At 53.7% G+C, this 16,974-nt stretch overlaps 3 protein-coding genes across 4 annotated transcripts; all 3 read left to right on the top strand.

The window, feature by feature from the left end:
* The first annotated feature begins 523 nt into the window (after positions 1-523).
* Spem3 (SPEM family member 3) lies at positions 524-5,156 on the top strand. The gene is given in 4 exon segments (XM_074044766.1): positions 524-859; positions 1,114-1,171; positions 1,290-5,119; positions 5,121-5,156. Coding segments are annotated over 4 exon segments (4,062 nt in total). The 5' UTR covers positions 524-721.
* A 2,400-nt stretch (positions 5,157-7,556) lies between these two features.
* Tmem102 (transmembrane protein 102) lies at positions 7,557-9,735 on the top strand. Its single transcript, XM_020151274.2, has 2 exons — positions 7,557-8,221; positions 8,325-9,735. The coding sequence occupies exons 1-2, from the start codon at positions 8,008-8,010 to the stop codon at positions 9,626-9,628; spliced, it is 1,518 nt and encodes a 505-aa protein (XP_020006863.2). The 5' UTR covers positions 7,557-8,007; the 3' UTR covers positions 9,629-9,735.
* Positions 9,736-11,530: 1,795 nt separating this feature from the next.
* On the top strand, positions 11,531-16,947 carry Fgf11 (fibroblast growth factor 11). Of its 2 annotated transcripts, none has more exons than XM_074046986.1 (5): positions 11,531-11,847; positions 13,512-13,622; positions 13,826-13,929; positions 14,562-14,676; positions 14,955-16,947. In XM_074046986.1, the coding sequence occupies exons 1-5, from the start codon at positions 11,655-11,657 to the stop codon at positions 15,023-15,025; spliced, it is 594 nt and encodes a 197-aa protein (XP_073903087.1). In that variant the 5' UTR covers positions 11,531-11,654; the 3' UTR covers positions 15,026-16,947. The 2 variants fall into 2 exon arrangements, with proteins under 2 accessions (XP_073903087.1, XP_020006805.1); XM_020151216.2 differs by having other exon boundaries at positions 11,535-11,847; positions 14,478-14,676.
* Positions 16,948-16,974: the final 27 nt, after the last annotated feature.

Genomic DNA, 16,974 nt, shown 5'->3' with positions numbered 1-16,974 from the left:
AGAGTACCTGCCTGGAAAGCATGAGGCCCTGAGTTCAAACCCCAGTGCACTCAAAACAAAAAGAAAAACTTAGGTCAAGTTGGGCAGTGGTGGCTCACACCTGTAATCCTAGCTACTCAGGAGGCAGAGATCAGAAGGATCACAGAAGCCAGCCCAGGAAAATAATTCTTGAGGCCCTACCTCAAAAGTACCCAATGCAAAAAAGGGCTGCAGGAGGGGCTCAAGTGGTAGAGTACCTGCCTAGCAAGCATGAGGCCCTGAGTTCAAACCCCAAGATCACACAAAAACAAAAACAAACAAAACCAGGTGAGAATCCAGACCTGGGGGTTCTAGGCTGATCAAGTGCAGACAGGAAGAAAGCCATGAATCTAGATTCCAGCCAAGGATCTGAGGCCAATGTCTTCCAGTCTCAGGTGTGACCAAGGGGTAAAGAATTCTGGATTCTCAACTGAAACTGCAGGACTAGTGGAATGAATGTTTTCAGAGCACAATGAGGGAATAACCAAGGTGGGGAGATGTGGGGCCTCTAGGCTTAGGTTTCCCACACTTGGTTACCAAGGAACTTCACCCTGGACCCTCCTCTTCCTCTACCTCCCTCATTGTGATCCCAACTACCTGCCCCATTATGATTCAGTCCTTCTCCCCTCCCCCACCAGAGGAGTATGTTTCCTAGTGAGTATGTGGGGATCAGGGGGCCCAGGTAGTCCTGGGACCCCAGGCCATGGGTGAGCGAGCCTACCATGGAGCTCAAGTGTGCTCTGGCACCAACCTCAGGAAGTGCCAGGACTTAGGAGACTCAATTCTTCTGATTTTGGGCAGCTTCATCTTGCTCAACGTGGGGATCAACGTGGTGACTCTGGTTAGGGCAGGGTCTGGGCAGCAGGGTTGGGGGAGCTCTGGGGTCTTGGGGTTTTTGTTTTGTGTGACAGGATTTTGCCATGTTGCCCAGGCTGGCCTTCACATCTTCCTGCCTCAGCCTCCCGAATGCTGGGATTACAGATGTGCCTGGCCTGAGCTCTAGGGTCTTGAAGGGACTGAAGTGGGAGGGCTGCTGGGATGTGGCCAGAAAAAGGTTGTTCTCCAGGGGTCACCCTACTTCTGGATTCTCCTCAGCTCTGGAGGCATCTGAAGAGCTCCTTGCGGATTCTTTTCCATAATTTTTTTCCAAAAGGTGAGTTGGCCCCAGCATGGGCTCCAAGGAATGTAGACTGTCCTTTTTCTTCTCTCTCCACCCCCATTCTCAGCATGTCAGGCACCCAGGCCTTGTCGCATCCCTCCTTTCCTTGCAGACAAGCAGCCCAGCGGTCTAGGCAGCCAGCCCGTGTGCATGCACTGCACTGTGGATCCCAAGAACCGATGCTCTAGAGTCTCTTCCCGCTTCCATCATCGCCCCAACTTCCTGCTCGGACATGCTAATCACCTTGACTCATGGATACCAGACACAAATGATGAGAAGGTTTCTAGGTGCTGCTGGATGCCACCTCATTGTGGACATGCTGGGGCTCCCATGGAGGTTCCATGGGGACTGTGGAAGGAGGGGATAATGGGAGCTGGGGAGGCCCCTCAGGGCCAGACATCCTTTCTCTCCAGGCCAGAGATTTCTGCCCAGTTCTTGAAGATGAGCAAGTTGGACATGATTCCATTCTATTTACCCCAAGACAGCAAAACTAAGGCCCCAGACTATGACCCAGTCCGGGACCGAGCCCAGGCCCAGACCCACTCCTCAGCCCACATCCCTGAAAAGCCCCCCACAAAGTCCCAGACTCACACTCCAGAGCATATGCACTCCCAGGCACAGGGTCTTGAGCACTCCTCAGCTCATCCCCCAGCAGCCCATGACCCAGTCCTTACTCCAGCACCTATCCTGGACCACAGTGATGCCCCCATCCCAGCCCATGCATCACCCCCTACCCCAGCCCATGCCCCAGCTCCCACCCTAACCCATGACCCAACTCCATCCCTGGCCCCAGTCCTCACCCCATCACAGGCCCTTGCTCCCACCCCACCCCATGCCCCAACTCCCTCCCCATCCCTTGCCCCAGTCCTCACCCCATCCCAGGCCTCAACTCCCACCCCACCCCATGCCCCAACTCCCTCCCCATCCCTTGCCCCAGTCCTCACCCCATCCCAGGCCTCAACTCCCACCCCACCTCATGCCCCAACTCCCTCCCCATCCCTTGCCCCAGTCCTCACCCCATCCCATGCCTCAGCTCCCACCCCACCCAATGCCCTAACTCCCTCCCCATCCCTTGCCCAAGTCCTCACCTCATCCCATGCCTCAGCTCCCACCCCACCTCATGCCCCAACTCCCTCCCCATCCCTTGCCCCAGTCCTCACCCCATCCCATGCCTCAGCTCCCACCCTAGCCTATTCTCCAGTCCCCACCCCAGCTCATGCCTCAGCTCAGGCTCAAACCCATACCCCAGTCCCTCTTCCTGTCCAGGTTCTAGCCCACAGCCCTGAGCACAGCTATTCCCAGACATACAACCCTGAGCATACTTCAACCCACCCTCCAGCTCAGGCCCCTGCATATCCCCCAGCCCACTCTCAGGGTCATGACCCAGTCTACACCTCAGCCCAGACCAGGACACACTCCCAGGACCAAGTCCCTGAGCAGACATCAGCTCAAGTCCCAGACACACCAGCCCATTCTCATCCTCACACCGTTGTTTTTGCCCCAACCTCTGCCCTAGCCCCTCCCTCAACTTTTGTGCAGGTCCCTCCTCCTGTCCTAGCTTCTACTCCAGCCCCCAGCCCAGTCTGCATCCCAACCTCAGCCCCATCACTGGTTATGGCCATGACTACCACTTCACCCTCTGCTCCTGTCCCTGCCACTACCCTTAACCCTATCCCAACTCCTGTTCCTTCTACCCTGGCAGCCTTTGGTCCTAGCCTCTCCACTGGCCATGTGGTCTATGATGCCCGCAGGGTGAAGCAGAATATCTTCCATAAGTATAACACTCAGAACTCTAGTTATTCCAGAAACGACCTGCATATTTTCTCCAGGCACCAAGAGGGGCAGGGCCTAGTAAGTTCTGGTACATCTGAGAAGACATCAAAGCAACATGGTAAGGACAGCACTGAGCCTCCTTCAAGATCTATACTTGGCTACCTGGAATTGGGGAACATGGAATGGAAGATCTCAGATGATGTCAAAGACAAGTTCTTCCAGCCAAAGACCTTCCCTTATTGCAGCTTCCATCCTTGCAGTTCTGCAAGGAAAAACACAGATGCCCAGGCTCCAGTCTATCCCAAGTTCCTGGTCTATACCCAAGATGCTGCTCCTTCTAAACCTTGCTTTCATTCTCCAAACATTGCTCAGAGCTCATCATCCACTCTTCCTTCACCATGCACTCTTTCTCTGCCACTTGTTCCTCCAAGAACCTTTGTCTTTCCTCAATCCAGCAACCATCAAAAGCCCTCCAACTTAACAGAAGCACCTACATTTCTCCCAGCTTCCAAGTCTTCTCCATTTTTCCTCCCTTCCGACCTCCCTATCCCTTCCCAGTTCTCCACAATTTCCCAATCCTTGATCCAACCCCAATGCTCTGAGAGTCAAGGCTTTATCCAAGATCCCAGCCTACAAAAGACCCCATGTCTTTCCAAAAACTCCAGAGTTCCCAGGAATCCAGGCCTTTCCCAAAATCTAGGCCTCCACAAGGACCCAGGCCTTATACAAGATCCAGGCCTCCACAATAATCCAGGTCTTGCTCAAAATCTAGGCCTCCAGAAGTTCCCAGGCCTCACTCAAGACCCTTATCTCTGCAAGAATCTGAGCCTTTCTCAAGACTCTGGGCTTCAAGAGAATCCAGTCATTACCCAAGATACTGGCCCCCCACAGAGTCCGGTTCCTACTCAAGATGCTGGTGTCTATAGAAGCCCATGTCTCACTCAACCTGCTGATCTCCATAAGAACATACCATTTACCCAATCTTCTGATTTTCAGAGGAGTTTGGGCTTTATGCAAGATTCTGAAGTCTATAGGAGTGTTGAATTAAACCAAGACACTACAGTAAACAAAAATCAAGATCTCTCCCAAGAAACTAACCAAAAGAGACCAGGCCCTCCTCAAGATTCTGGAGGTTACAAGAGTACAGACAATGTCCAAGATCCAATAGTCTATAGGAGCCCAGACCTTACCCAAGATTCTAGACCACAGAACTCATGCCTTACCCAAGACTCTGAAGTCAACATGAGCTCAGAACATACCCAGGAATCTGGTAACCACAACATCCCAAGGCTTGTCCAAACCTCTTGCCTCCATAAGAGCACAGGCATCACCCGAGACTCAGGAGACTACAAGAACCTAGGCCTTACCCATGATTCTGGAGTCTACAAGATCCCAGGACTTACCCAAGTTTCTGATTGCCACAAGAGTCCAGGCCTTACCCAAGGCACTGAAGCTGAAAAAAGATTGAATCTTACTCAAGATGTTGGAGTTTACAGGAGCCCAGAGTACAGCCAAGACCCTAACCTCCATAAGTGCCCTGGAATTAATCTAGATCCTGACCTTCATAAGGACACAGCACTTGCCCAAGACTCTGGCCTCCCCAAGAATCTAGGCCTTGCCCAGGAAGCTGACCTCCACAAGGACTCATGCCTCATCTCAGATCCTGACCTCCGTAAGAATCCAAGCCTTGTTCAAGATACAAATTCTGTCCGAGTCTCAGGCCCACTTCACACCCTGAAGCCAACATCCTCCCTGATGAAGCCATTTGTGTATGAGATGGCTTCTCAAAAAGAGGACGTACAGCAGCATGCATCCTGGACTTCTGTCCCAATTAATCAAAACCTCTGCCCTTCCAAGGCCCAGATGATTTCCTCTGACCTGCAAACCTTCTCAGAGATACCTGTAATAATTGAGCTGCAGCCATCCTCCTGGCGGGCGGGCAGCCAAGACTGGGTATACCACCCTGTGGATACAGCTCTTTTAGCCTGCCAGAACTATCGCCAGATGTCTATGCCCCCCAAGACCAACTGGAGGCCTCACTGCCCTGGACAAGGCACTCGGGCAGGTCATGTGGTCTTTGATGCCCGCCAGAAACAGTTCACAGTGAATAGGGACAAGTGTGAAGCTCTGTTTCCCAGGCGCCTACGCCAAGAGGCACCCAGCAATTCAGGGGAGACCCTTAAGGAGTGCGGGTATCAGAATGTGATGAGAACCTTGAACAAAAACGGGGAAAATGTGGACAAGGAATAAAGGGGCAAGAGAAGTGTTCTGTGCTTGTTTGAAGACAATCCACCCCATTCCCAATCCTGAGGCACAGATTGGGAGGAGTCTGAGGAGGACTGGCACTATTACATCCCTGCTCTTCCTCCATAGCTCCACAGACAAGCTCATTATCTTCCAGTCTCTAGAGCTGGATTTCCAATACAGTAGTCACTAGCCAAATGTGGCTATTACAATGTCAATTAAAATTAAAAATTCTGAGCTGGTCATGGCAGCCTGTGACTATAGTCCCAGCACTTGGGAGGCTGAGGCAGGAGGATCGAGAGTTTGAGGCTAGCCTGGGATACAAAAAAAAAAAAAAAGAAAAGAAAAGCCGGCCACCTATAATCGTAGCTACTCAGGAGGTAGAGATCAGAAGGATCGCTATTCAAAGCCAGCCCTGGGCAATTATTTCTCCAGACCCTATCTTGAAAAATCCATCACAAAAAAAGGGCTGGCAGAGTGGTTCAAGTGGTAAGAGTATCTGCCTATCTGCCTAGCAAGTGTGAAGCCCTGAGTTCAAACCCGTGCTAAAAAAAAAAAAATTAAAATTAAAATAAAAAAACAGCCACATGTGACTAGTGGCTACTGTATTGGACACCACAAATTTGAGAACATTTCCATCACAGAAAATTCTATACTGTTGGAGAGTAATGCTTTAGAGTTTAAAAAAATTCCTTCCCCTTGGCACCCATCGCCAACATTTTCAAGGCTCCCATTGAGCCCAGAGAACTTTATTCTTTTTAGGGTGGCTCAGAGACCACCCTCTGGGGAGGAGATGAGATGTAGGGATACCCGATGCCTGGTTATTCCAAACTCTGAGAAAGGGTTCCATCTTCAGTTTTTCTGGTCTATCCTCTTGGGTCACAATCAGATATGGAAACCTCTGTTCCCAGTTCTGGCCTGTGTTTTGGTGCTCTGTTCTCCAGCCCTGGTGGCTGAGGTTTAAGGGCTTTCCTTGTCAGTGATAGGAATTCGTGAGATCTGGGCTTTCCAAGTTGAGCTCTGGTTCTAAGTAGTCTCCTCCCCTACACACCTCTAATTTTTCAAGGTTTCCCTGTTTAATTCTCTTGCCCAAGGATTTAGGATCATCTCCAGAGAGAAATTATAGGCAAAAGAAATGTAAGAATTCCTTGCCCAGCAATGGACTGTCTGATCTGTTAGCCTGCCACTGGTTTCCTATCTTTCTGACTCATTATCCTGACTCCTGATCCCATTCTGTGTTTGAGATGTATTCAATCCTTCATTATGGTCCCTGGTAGCCTAGGTTACTGAAAACAATTTCCTGCCCTTAATCATTTTCCATTGCCCTGACCCCACCAAGCTTGGAGTTTCCTCTGGACCTGATAACTCCTCCTCCTCCTCCTCCTTCTCCTCCTCCTCCTCCTCCTTCTCCTCCTCCTCCTCCTTTTTTGGAAGTATTGGGGTTTGAACTCAGGGTCTCATGCTTGCTTAGGCAGGAGCTCTGCCACCTGCCACTTACTTGAGCTACTCTGCCAGCCCTGTTCTTTTGTGGTGGGTATTTTCAAGATAGGGCCTCCTGAACTATTTACCCAGCCTGTCTTTGAACCTCGATCTTCCTGAGTAGTAGATTACAGATAACTCTTCCGTGTACATATAATAGTAAAATTCCAAAATGTTCCCTGCCATGACTCCTGCATGTCTGAAGTCTGCATTGCTAGTAGGTATGACTCTTCCACGAGTCAGATGCCCATTCCTAGGTCACCACTGTACCTACCTTAACATTATCACAACTGGTTCCAAGACGATGTATCCCCACCCAGCCAGGGAACCCTTTTTAAAACCTACCTAAACTCAGACCTTGGACAAGTGATGTGTAACTTTTTTTTGTTTCTTGAGACAGTGTCTCACTAAATTGCCCGTTCTGGCCTCAAACTTGCAACCCTTCTGCCTAAGCCTCCCAAATCAAGTGTAACTTTTCTAGGTTGCAGTCTCCCCGTCTCTAAAATGAGGAAGTCATAATTTCATGGAAGGACCCTCATATCTAAGCGACCAGGACACCTCTACTCACACCTGGGATACAGGGTGTCCTTCATTATTTGCTATTCAAATCCATCCAATTATCTACTCCAACTCCATGTTTGTGTGGGGTGGACTGGACACAATAATATGCCTCCATAGAAACTACAACTTCCGTTAGGCACTACTTCGGTTGTACCGGAAAGGATGTGGAGGCGTGGCTCTAGTGCACTGCTAGCACAGGCAACAAACTACAACTCCCAGGGTAGCACGAGATCTTAGCAGGGCGAAAGGCGTGACTGAATTCTCACTGGAGGCGGGATCAGGCGGAACCACCCGACAGCCTCTAGAAAAGGGCGTGGTCGAAATTTAGGGGCGTAGGCATGCGGGCATCAGGAAGAAGTTACCTGTTGAATCCTTGCGTCTTTTCTCTCCCCCATCTTTGCAGCTACCGCTAAGGGGGAAGCCACAGATCAATAAACCTCTTCTGAAAAAGAGATAAGGGGAGCTATCTAAGGGGCGATGGAGAAGACTGGCTACTGCATTCTGTAGGAGGGGCCCAAAGCTATTTTTACCTGCTGAGTCAAGTGAACCGGTTCACGGGGGAGGGGACCTGCATATGAAAAAAGAGCAAGGAGCAAGGAGGTATTCATTTGTTCATTTTGAAGACGAAACCAATCATCTGCAGACTCATTTGTGAACTGGGGCATTCGCTCGGCCTTGGAAAGAGGGAAAAACAGAGTTTTTTGCAGCAAAGGATAGGTCCGTCTAGGCTACCTCCCGTCTGTGTTTCCCCTAGCTCAAAACGATAAAGTATCATGGCTTCCGCAGTCTGGGGGAGTGGCACTTGGTGGGGCCCGCCACCCCCGGCTCCAGCCCGGCCGCTCACGGACATTGACTTCTGCTCAGGAGCGCAGCTTCAGGAACTGACCCAGCTGATTCAGGAACTGGGTGTCCAGGAGAGCTGGAGTGACGGGCCCAAGCCGGGAGCCGACCTTCTCCGGGCCAAGGACTTTGTCTTCTCTTTGCTTGGTAAGTTACCTTCTTTCCTGTGGGTATTAGCAGCCCTCAGCGTCGCCACTCTCTGCCCAGGCTTTGGACGACTACGCCCTCATGATCCTTTCTCTTCCTTTAGGTCTAGTTCACCGCCGGGACCCCCGTTTTCCGGCCCAAACAGAGCTGTTGCTGCTTCGTGGTGGGATTCGCGAGGGCTCCCTGGATCTGGGGCATGCACCCTTAGGTCCCTATGCCCGAGGACCTCACTATGACGCCGGCTTCACACTCCTAGTGCCAGTGTTTTCGCTGGACGGCAGTGGGCCAGAGCTGCTGCTGGACTTGGAATCCTGTTACGCATGGCTCCGCCTCCCAGAGCTGGTTCTAGGAACCTCGGTCCGGGAGGCGTGGCAGGATTGCCTAGGACCCCCTGTCCCAGAAGAACGTGATTTGATTGGCCAAACCGCTAGTGAAAGAAGTTCCAAGGAGCCACAAAACTCCGAGGACTATTACGTCCCAAAGCCTGAGCCTCACTTGTCTTTGGAAAAATCACCTAGAGATCTTTCAGAGCCGGGGTCGCCTCACCATGACGTCACCGATATTGGCTCTCCCTCATTGAAAACATTTAGTGACGTCACCGAAGCAGACGTCGAATGCACAGTCCCGAAATCGTCGGACGCTCCTGGGGAGTGGCCCACATTGTGTCCCGCCCAAGTGGCTGCTTGGTTCTTCGCTACGCTGGCTAGGGTCGCAGAGTCCCTGGTACCGGTGCCCGGTGCCCCGCGCCTGGTGCACGCAGCTCGCCACGCGGGTTTCACCACTATCCTCCTGGCAACGCCGGGGCCCCCTCGCCGCCTCCTTCTTTTCGATCTGATCCCGGTGGTGTCTGTGGCGGGCTGGCCTGAGGGGGCTCGGAGCCACTCGTGGGCGGGTCCGCTGGCTTCCGATTCGGCCTCCTTTTACCTGGTGCCGGGAGGCAGCACAGAGCAGCCAGGCACCTCCCGCTGGCAGCTCTGCTTTGCTCGCCAGGAACTAGCGCTCAAACCGCGCATACCAGAGCCACTACTGCAGGCGCACGCGGCGGCCCAGGCGCTGCTGCGCCCACTGGTGGCCGGGACCCGGGCCGCGGCGCCCTACCTCCTGCGGACGTTGCTGTACTGGGCGTGCGAGCGACTGCCCGCGCTGTACCTAGCGCGGCCGGAAAATGCGGGCGCTTGCTGCCTTGGGCTGCTAGATGAGCTGGGCCGCGTGCTCGAGGCCGGGATTCTGCCCCACTATTTTCTGAGCGGCCGAAAGCTCTGTGCAGGAGACGGTTCCGTTGCCCTACTCGGGTCATTGGCCCAGCTTCGCGGAGACCCTGCCCATGCCCTGCGTGCTGCGGTGGAAGAAGCTAAGGTTGCTCGCAAGGGGGGCGGTTTAGCGGGTATGGGGGGCGGGGTTCATTAAAGACGCTACTACCCGCGTGGAAAGTGTTTCCATTGGCGAGCGGAACATGGAGAGGATTGCTCGTTCATCTCATGGGAGACACAATGTGTGCCCTGGGCCCAAAGTCTGTCTTCTAGAAGGCCTCCCTAGGTCCTTCCCATTTCCCCACCTTGCTCCTGGCGCAAGTCATTGGGTTCTTCAGATCTGGCCAACACTCCTCCCGCCCGGGGACTGCCTCTCGCAACCGTCTTTCCCCAATTCTTTCAGAGTCAGTAGAGTTGGGAGGAATGTATTTGTTGACCGAACGCAGAAAGGAGAGAGGTATGGAACATGGAATTTATCAACTTGGCACACTCAAAAAGCAGGACATTAAGGAGGCTGGATCTCACAGCCGCTCCCATTTCTCCACTCCCCTCCCCCCTAATTTCCTCATCCAGTCTGTCCTCACTTCCATCCAGTCAGTAGGGTCCCTCTCTATTCTCCCGCCGTCTGCCATGGCATCTAAAGCCCAACCTCTTCCACCAACCTCCACCGCTTCCCCCAACCCCCAAGATTCGGTTCAGGATTCCTTGTCCCTCCTCCTCTGAACCTCGGGAAGTGCGGCCTTGCCTCGGGCGCCGCCTTGCCTGTAATACTGTCCCCACTCCCCGCTTCCAAGGAACCCCAGGGTTCTGCCTGACCAGCTTCACCCCCCACTTTCCCAGCGTCTCCGCCCCCTGCCCCGCCCCCGGGCCGGCTCTCCGAGGAGGGGGAGCTGTCTCCGCCGCCGTCGCCGCCTCAGCTTCCCACAGCCGCTGCCGCCGCTGCCACCACTGTCACCGCTTTGCCTGGATCAGCCGCCAGGCCCAGTGCTCTGACTTCTCCGACCGGGACGCTCTGCAGAGACATCCTCACTCCTTCCTGGGGGTCCGGGACGCCTACCCCGGCGTGGGGGGAAGCTCGGCTTGCAGGGACAGGGAGGGAGGAGCCTGGAGCTGGAGCCAGCGCCACTCGTCGTCTGGATCAACAGGACAGGACAGGTTGAGGGGCGTCGGGGCAAGGAAGAGGGGGTGCTTTAGGCAGTCCCAGGAAAGATGAGGAAGCCCTGTCACAGGAAGCTCTGATGCTCTCTGATTTATTGGGGGCCTGTTCACATTTGGGGAGTGGTGACAACGTGGGTGCACTCCTCTCTTGAGGGGCTGGTTAGATTGAAAGGCGTGGGATCTAAACAGCACCAGCTGTTCCTGAGGAAATTAAGGGGCAATCAGAAAACAAAGACATCGATGCTTCTTATTTTGAGGTGACAGAGGGTCCTCCAGACCATCACCTGGTGTATGCACTAGGAAGGACTGATTTGGAGGTGACTTCAAAAGGAGTGGAGGATGATAAAGTGAGGAAACGGTCTTAGCAGCTGGAACCCTATGCTACTAGAAATGGGGGTGACAGCGAAAATAGGCATTGTCCAGCCAGCAGATCTGGGAACACCTTCTTAGTGAACCTGGACAGCCTGGATATTCTGAGACCTGTTGGGGGGATTCAGGGAAAAAGTGAGGGATCCACTCCATTTAGAGGGTAGCAAAGGAAAAGGCATCAAGATTGGGTTCCTCTCTGACATTGACAGCGGCCCAGCAAGGATGGAATGAGCTAGTACCCCAAAGCTAAAGGACCTACACCTATTAGATTACAACAATGGATTAGGCAGGAGTGTAGCCCCAAAACAGGGCGGATATTGAGAATTATCCAGGTCTTGGCTTTGGGGAAAGGGAAGTGGGGACAAAGGAGAGGAAGGAAGGGGGTAGTTTTCAGCAAGGGACAAAATTCGTGGGTGAGGTCAGCTGAGGAGTGCATAGGCTGCTGGATCCGCAGGAGCTAACACAGGGCCCCAGGGTGAGGGCTGGCAGCTGTTGGGGGGACGTGGGGGAGTCTGGGGCTTAACCTCAGGTCTCGTGGGTGGGGCGGTGAGTTGGGTCCTAAGCGTCAACAGCATGCCCCGGTGAGAAGACTCTTGTGGGGAAGCCCAGCGCGCTTTGGGCGCCTGCTGGTTGGGGGTGTCTCCTCCTGGGGCGCCATGGCGGCGCTGGCCAGTAGCCTGATCCGGCAGAAGCGAGAGGTCCGTGAGCCCGGGGGCAGCCGGCCGGTGTCAGCGCAGCGGCGCGTGTGTCCGCGCGGCACCAAATCCCTTTGCCAGAAGCAGCTCCTCATCCTGCTGTCCAAGGTGCGACTGTGCGGGGGGCGGCCTGCGCGACCCGACCGCGGCCCGGGTGAGTGCGGCTGGGGCGGGGTCTCCGGGCCAGAGGTCTCTCTGCCCGGGAGGTTGAGTCCAGGGACTCCGAAGAATGGGGCCCAACCGAGGGGGTGGTCCTCGAAAGTGGAAAGGGGTGGGCCAGGATGACAAAGTCTATCGGACTAGCCTCAGTTTCCCTCCTCTTTTGTCCGTAACGCCGAGTCTCCTTGCTTTCGAGGGCAAAGGGAAGGTTTGAGGGGCTAAATCTAGCGCCCCAAGACTCGCAGTTCCTGCATGCTCCCCGCCCCCCAACATCGGAGTCCCCACCCCCACCGTCCTCTGTCTACGTGCAGGTTCTCGCGATTCTTTCAATCCGGAGCGGAGGGGCCTAGGGGGTTGTGGGCGCCTGGGTCACCCGGAGGATTTCTGTAGCTCGGGCCGCCCCGCCCCCGCCCGGTTCTCCCGCTCCTCCACGCCTTGGCTCGGTTCCTCCTGGTCCAGCTCGCTTGACTGGGAGCCAGTCTCTCCTGCTCTCCCCCCGGTGTCCTTGCAGCTAACTCGTCAGCCAGCCCCTCTGGGAGCCCTCCCCCTGTGACCTGAGCTTCAAGAAGGGAGCTTGGCACCCCCCTCCCATTATCCCCGTGCGACTCCAAAATCGAGTTCCACAGGCTCAGAGGACCCAGTGCCGGTCAGAACTCAGACACAGTTCACTGCTGGAGACCCGCACAGAGACTTGGGGGTCGTACCACCTACAAGGGGGAACAGAGAAGTCGCGAGAGAGCAAGCAACTGGGAGGAGAGTTATGAGGGTTAGATTGTGGTCCCCGTCCAGGTACGATAGTCAAGAAGTACCTCTGGCCCCGCCCCAGTCTGGTCCCAGTTCCCCTATAGGCAGCCCGTCGCGCCCTCTTCCCCCGCCACCAGCCAGCCGCAGTGGTACCGTCCGCAGCCCACCCTCTGAGTGGGACCCGGCCCCACGTGACTCAGCCTGCAGCTCCATCTTCTCAGCCCCCTCTCCCCCATTTTTTTGATGTGATATGAATGTCCCCCACCTCAGGCGGGTTACCTGGCTGAAGGGGAGCGGTTGAGCCTCAGGGAGAAATGGGGCCCCCGCGAGCTAGCAGACTGACAGATAAGACAGACAGACAGATGGGTCAGTGTCAGACAGGCCGGCTCTGGGCCAAGCCAAGGCCCGCACCAAGCAAGCGGCAGCCGCAGCAGCAGCAGCAGGTGCTGAGTCAGCGTCAGGCCCAGTCCCACCCCCACTTCTGAGGGGGCAGCCCCTTCCCTGTGGTCACCTTGCCCCCCACCATTCGCAAACACACTGCCCATTCAGCAGCCCTGCGTTGTCTCGCTCTGGCTGCTGCCTTTTGATGTATCTCTTCTCATCCTCCTCCCCAACCCCTCCCCCGCTTCTGGTTGAGCTGTAGAGTAGGAATTAAGCCATTTAAATAAATTTCAATAAATTAAACTGAAAGCTCTTGGTTAGAGGAAACAGAAGGGATCCACACCCTAGCTTCCTCAAGAGTCACAGAGAGGTGGGGACAGCTTGCTTGGAGGGTAAGAGAGCTGGGGCCCTGAGACCCTCTTCCTGCACTCCATTCTCCTTTCTTTCCTGTGAGGTGATCCCGCCAAGTGTAGGAATATTTCTGGGAACAGAGATGTCATTTCCAAAGATGAATGTCTTTCTCTCTCTCTCCAGAGCCTCAGCTCAAAGGCATCGTCACCAAACTGTTCTGCCGCCAGGGTTTCTACCTCCAGGCGAATCCCGACGGAAGCATCCAGGGCACCCCAGAGGACACCAGCTCCTTCAGTGAGAGGGGAAGCCAGCTGCTGGATAGGAAGGGAGAAGAGGCGGATAGTTGATGACAATCCTTTTCCCTCTTCAGGCTCTGTTGCCTTCAGTGTCTCCCTGACTCCCAGAGGAAGTAGTGGAACTGAGATTGGGTGGGGGGAGGGAGGAGGTCAGATGGAGAGAGGCTTCTGGGTACTGATATTTCCTCTCTCCTTCCTCAGCCCACTTCAACCTGATCCCAGTGGGGCTCCGTGTGGTCACCATTCAGAGTGCCAAGCTGGGTCACTATGTGGCTATGAACGCTGAAGGGCTGCTGTACAGCTCGGTGAGACAATGAGGCTGAGTGGCCTGGAGTACTGGGGAAGCCCCCAGCATACAACCTTCCTCAGCTACAGACATTTTGCACCCAGGACTCAGTTCCTTCAGCTTTGGCAGATCACTACCTACTCCAAAGTTCCTCCTCTAGGGTGCATTCAATCCTACTCTTGCACACCCCCACGAAGTACCCTCAGGCTCTTTGGAAATCCAACCCTTGCAGCCTTTTAGGGGCCCTGTGTCTTATCTGCTCCAGACTTCATTATTAATGGGAATAATGAATATCTGGGAATACCCCCAGAGTCATTCAGAATAGGGCTTTGGATCTTATTCTAGGCCTCCCCCTCCTCCCCCTCAGGTCTAGTTCTGAACCCTCAGTGGCCTACCAGGCTCTTCCTTGTCCTCCCTTTGCTCTGGTTCCTACATGGACTCAGGAGTTGCTTTCCTCCTCCCCTGCAGGAATTATATCCTGGCTTGTTCTTCCCCGGGGCTTCCTTTTGCTAGTGATGTATCGTTCTGTTTCTCTGTTTGTGCCTTTCTGGATCTTTGTCTCCTCAGCCACATTTCACAGCTGAGTGTCGCTTTAAGGAATGCGTCTTTGAGAATTACTATGTCCTGTACGCCTCTGCTCTTTACCGCCAGCGCCGTTCTGGTCGGGCCTGGTACCTAGGCCTGGATAAGGAGGGCCAGGTCATGAAGGGAAACCGAGTCAAGAAGACCAAGGCAGCTGCCCACTTTGTGCCCAAGCTCCTAGAGGGTGGGTATGGACTCAAGAAAAGGTGGGGCACATGGGAGGGTATTGACCTTAACATGGATGTTTAGTGACACCCAGTCCAGGCTATGAATGTTAAAAGGATCCTGTTACAACATGCCAAGATAGGGAGGCTTTGACCTTTGTGGGTTTGGGGAGCTCTCCTTCTTTGGGTTGGAGTTCTCAGAGGGCAAGTATAGGGGAAGGGAATCCTCTCAGAGTTCTGCCTGCATCTCTCTGTGCCTAACTCTCCTTCCCTGCTCCTCTCTCTCTCCCCTTCACAGTGGCCATGTACCGGGAGCCTTCTCTCCACAGTGTCCCTGAGACTTCCCCTTCCAGTCCCCCTGCCCCCTGAGATGTAGTCCCTGGAGTGGAGGCTTCTTGCACTCCCAAGACACCACGGCCTGTCTTGAAGCTCTGTTCCTGGCCCTGCTCTCACCCCTGCTGCCACAAATATGCTCTGAGCAGTCAGGTCCCACCAGGTGCTCTACCCTGAGGGAGCTAGGGGCTGGCAGGGACTTGTGGGGCTGCTGAGATTCTTGGACCTGGAGAGGGTCAGAGATGGGGATGTCTGAAAATGGTCCTGGCTGATCACTTCTTTATTTTCACACTTATACCCCCCCAAAGCCTTTCCCTGAGATGGCACTGGGGGTTCCAAAACTGACAAGTCCAGGACATAAACACTCCCCATCCCAGCTCAGCCAGTTCATAGAGCCCTGTGCCCATTTTCATTGCCGCTGAGCCATAGATTTACAGGGCCACTGGAGCTCAGGATTTGTTTCCTTCTTTTCCCACTCTACCTTTTGCCTTGGTCTGGGCAGGTTCTGGTATATCAGACACCCCAGCCAGGGCCATTTCTGTACTAGGGACCTAGGCATGCTGCCAGGGTCAGATCTGGATCCATCAGGCTTCAATCCTTGACCCAGATGGACCCCTGTCTTCCAAGTAGAGAGAGGCTGGATTTGAGCCCTGTTTTGCTGTTGGCCTTGGCCTGAACTTGGATCAGTCTCAGGTCACCACAGGTTCAATCTTCTTATCCCAGAGACACCTAATTCTAGAGCATGGTGTTCTTTACCTTTATTGGAGCCATACTTCTTCCTGAATCTCAGCTCTAGGATATAGACCATGACTCTCAGCTCTTCTCTCCAAGATGGAACTAGAGCCTATATAGCCATATTATTGCTCTAGAGTTAGTTCTAGGCCCACCCTCCCATTTTCTCTAGTAATACCTGTTAAAGACGAGCTCTGGAAAGGACCCAGTTATAATCCACAAAGAACTAATTAGTTCTGAGCTGGGTGTGGTGGCCTTGGGAGGCTGAGGCAGGAGAATTGAAAGTTTGAGGCCACCCTGGGCTACATACACAGTGAGTTCAAGGCCAGCTTGGGCTGTAGAAGCAAGATCCTGCCTCAAACAAAAAAGAACAAATTATTTCTGGTTGAATTAGGAACCACTTCTTGTTTTTTTCCTAGATAATTTTCTAAAAATCTTATTCTTCCCTATTTTGACACTCAGTTCATTTCAGCTGGGATCCTGCCAGGAAAACGGAGTCTGGGGAAGGGTAGTGGAATTTTGGAATGATCTCTGGCTCATAGCTGGGAGGAGGAAGGAGCCAAAAGCATTGCATGATTGAACCTGTTGTCTGGGTTGAGGGGACATGAACACTTAGCTACCTCAGCAGGAATTCCTTTTCCAGATCCCCTTTAAAGCTGAGGTCTTTAAGGGCAGTGAGTATAGATTAAAAATAACAAATGGGACACAACCTTGACAACTCCCCCCCCCAACTCCCAGTGAAGAGACCCCAACTCAGCAATAAGTCCTACTTCTCTCTCCTACAGGTCAGGCCAAGGAAGGTGAGGGCCTCTTAGGTTCCAGACCTCATATACCCCCAGAGCTTCTAATTCAATAGAACTTGCTTTACCTTACAGCTTATAACCTCAGCTGGGTTTTAGGTACCCAAAAAGGGCCTGACTAGACTGTTCTGAAAAACATGGAGAGCCAGTGGCAGGCCTGGAGAAGCGGGGAACTCCACTAGGGAACCAAGACGGAGACTCCTAGCCATTGCAGACCTAGGCTGGTATAATTGAGTAGGCTCTAACAGAGGGGTTAGTGCTCAAAGCAGGTCACTTTTCCTCAGGCTCTTTTACTTCTGGCTTGTTGCAAGAGATGCCCCCCTCACCCATACAAACACCAGCTCAGGCTCCACCCATCTCCCGGCTCTGCTTCCAGAGGACCGGGTCTCCATGCTTTCTCAATTAAAGACGATTTATACAACTGAAGTGTTGTCTGTCATCTGTGAGTGGCGG

This window comes from Castor canadensis, chromosome 11, assembly GCF_047511655.1.
Source record: "Castor canadensis chromosome 11, mCasCan1.hap1v2, whole genome shotgun sequence".
Classification (NCBI taxonomy): domain Eukaryota; kingdom Metazoa; phylum Chordata; class Mammalia; order Rodentia; family Castoridae; genus Castor; species Castor canadensis.
This window is presented reverse-complemented; position numbering and strand designations above follow the sequence as displayed.

Excerpts from the sequence above, each read along its gene's own strand:
- Tmem102 (XM_020151274.2), top strand. The coding sequence starts at position 8,008 with ATGGCTTCCGCAGTCTGGGGGAGTGGCACTTGGTGGGGCCCGCCACCC. Across the intron at positions 8,222-8,324 it reads CTTTGTCTTCTCTTTGCTTG|GTCTAGTTCACCGCCGGGAC; the intron begins GTAAGTTACCTT and ends CTCTTCCTTTAG.
- Fgf11 (XM_020151216.2), top strand. The coding sequence starts at position 11,655 with ATGGCGGCGCTGGCCAGTAGCCTGATCCGGCAGAAGCGAGAGGTCCGT. Across the intron at positions 13,623-13,825 it reads AGAGGACACCAGCTCCTTCA|CCCACTTCAACCTGATCCCA; the intron begins GTGAGAGGGGAA and ends CTCCTTCCTCAG. Across the intron at positions 14,677-14,954 it reads TGTGCCCAAGCTCCTAGAGG|TGGCCATGTACCGGGAGCCT; the intron begins GTGGGTATGGAC and ends TCCCCTTCACAG.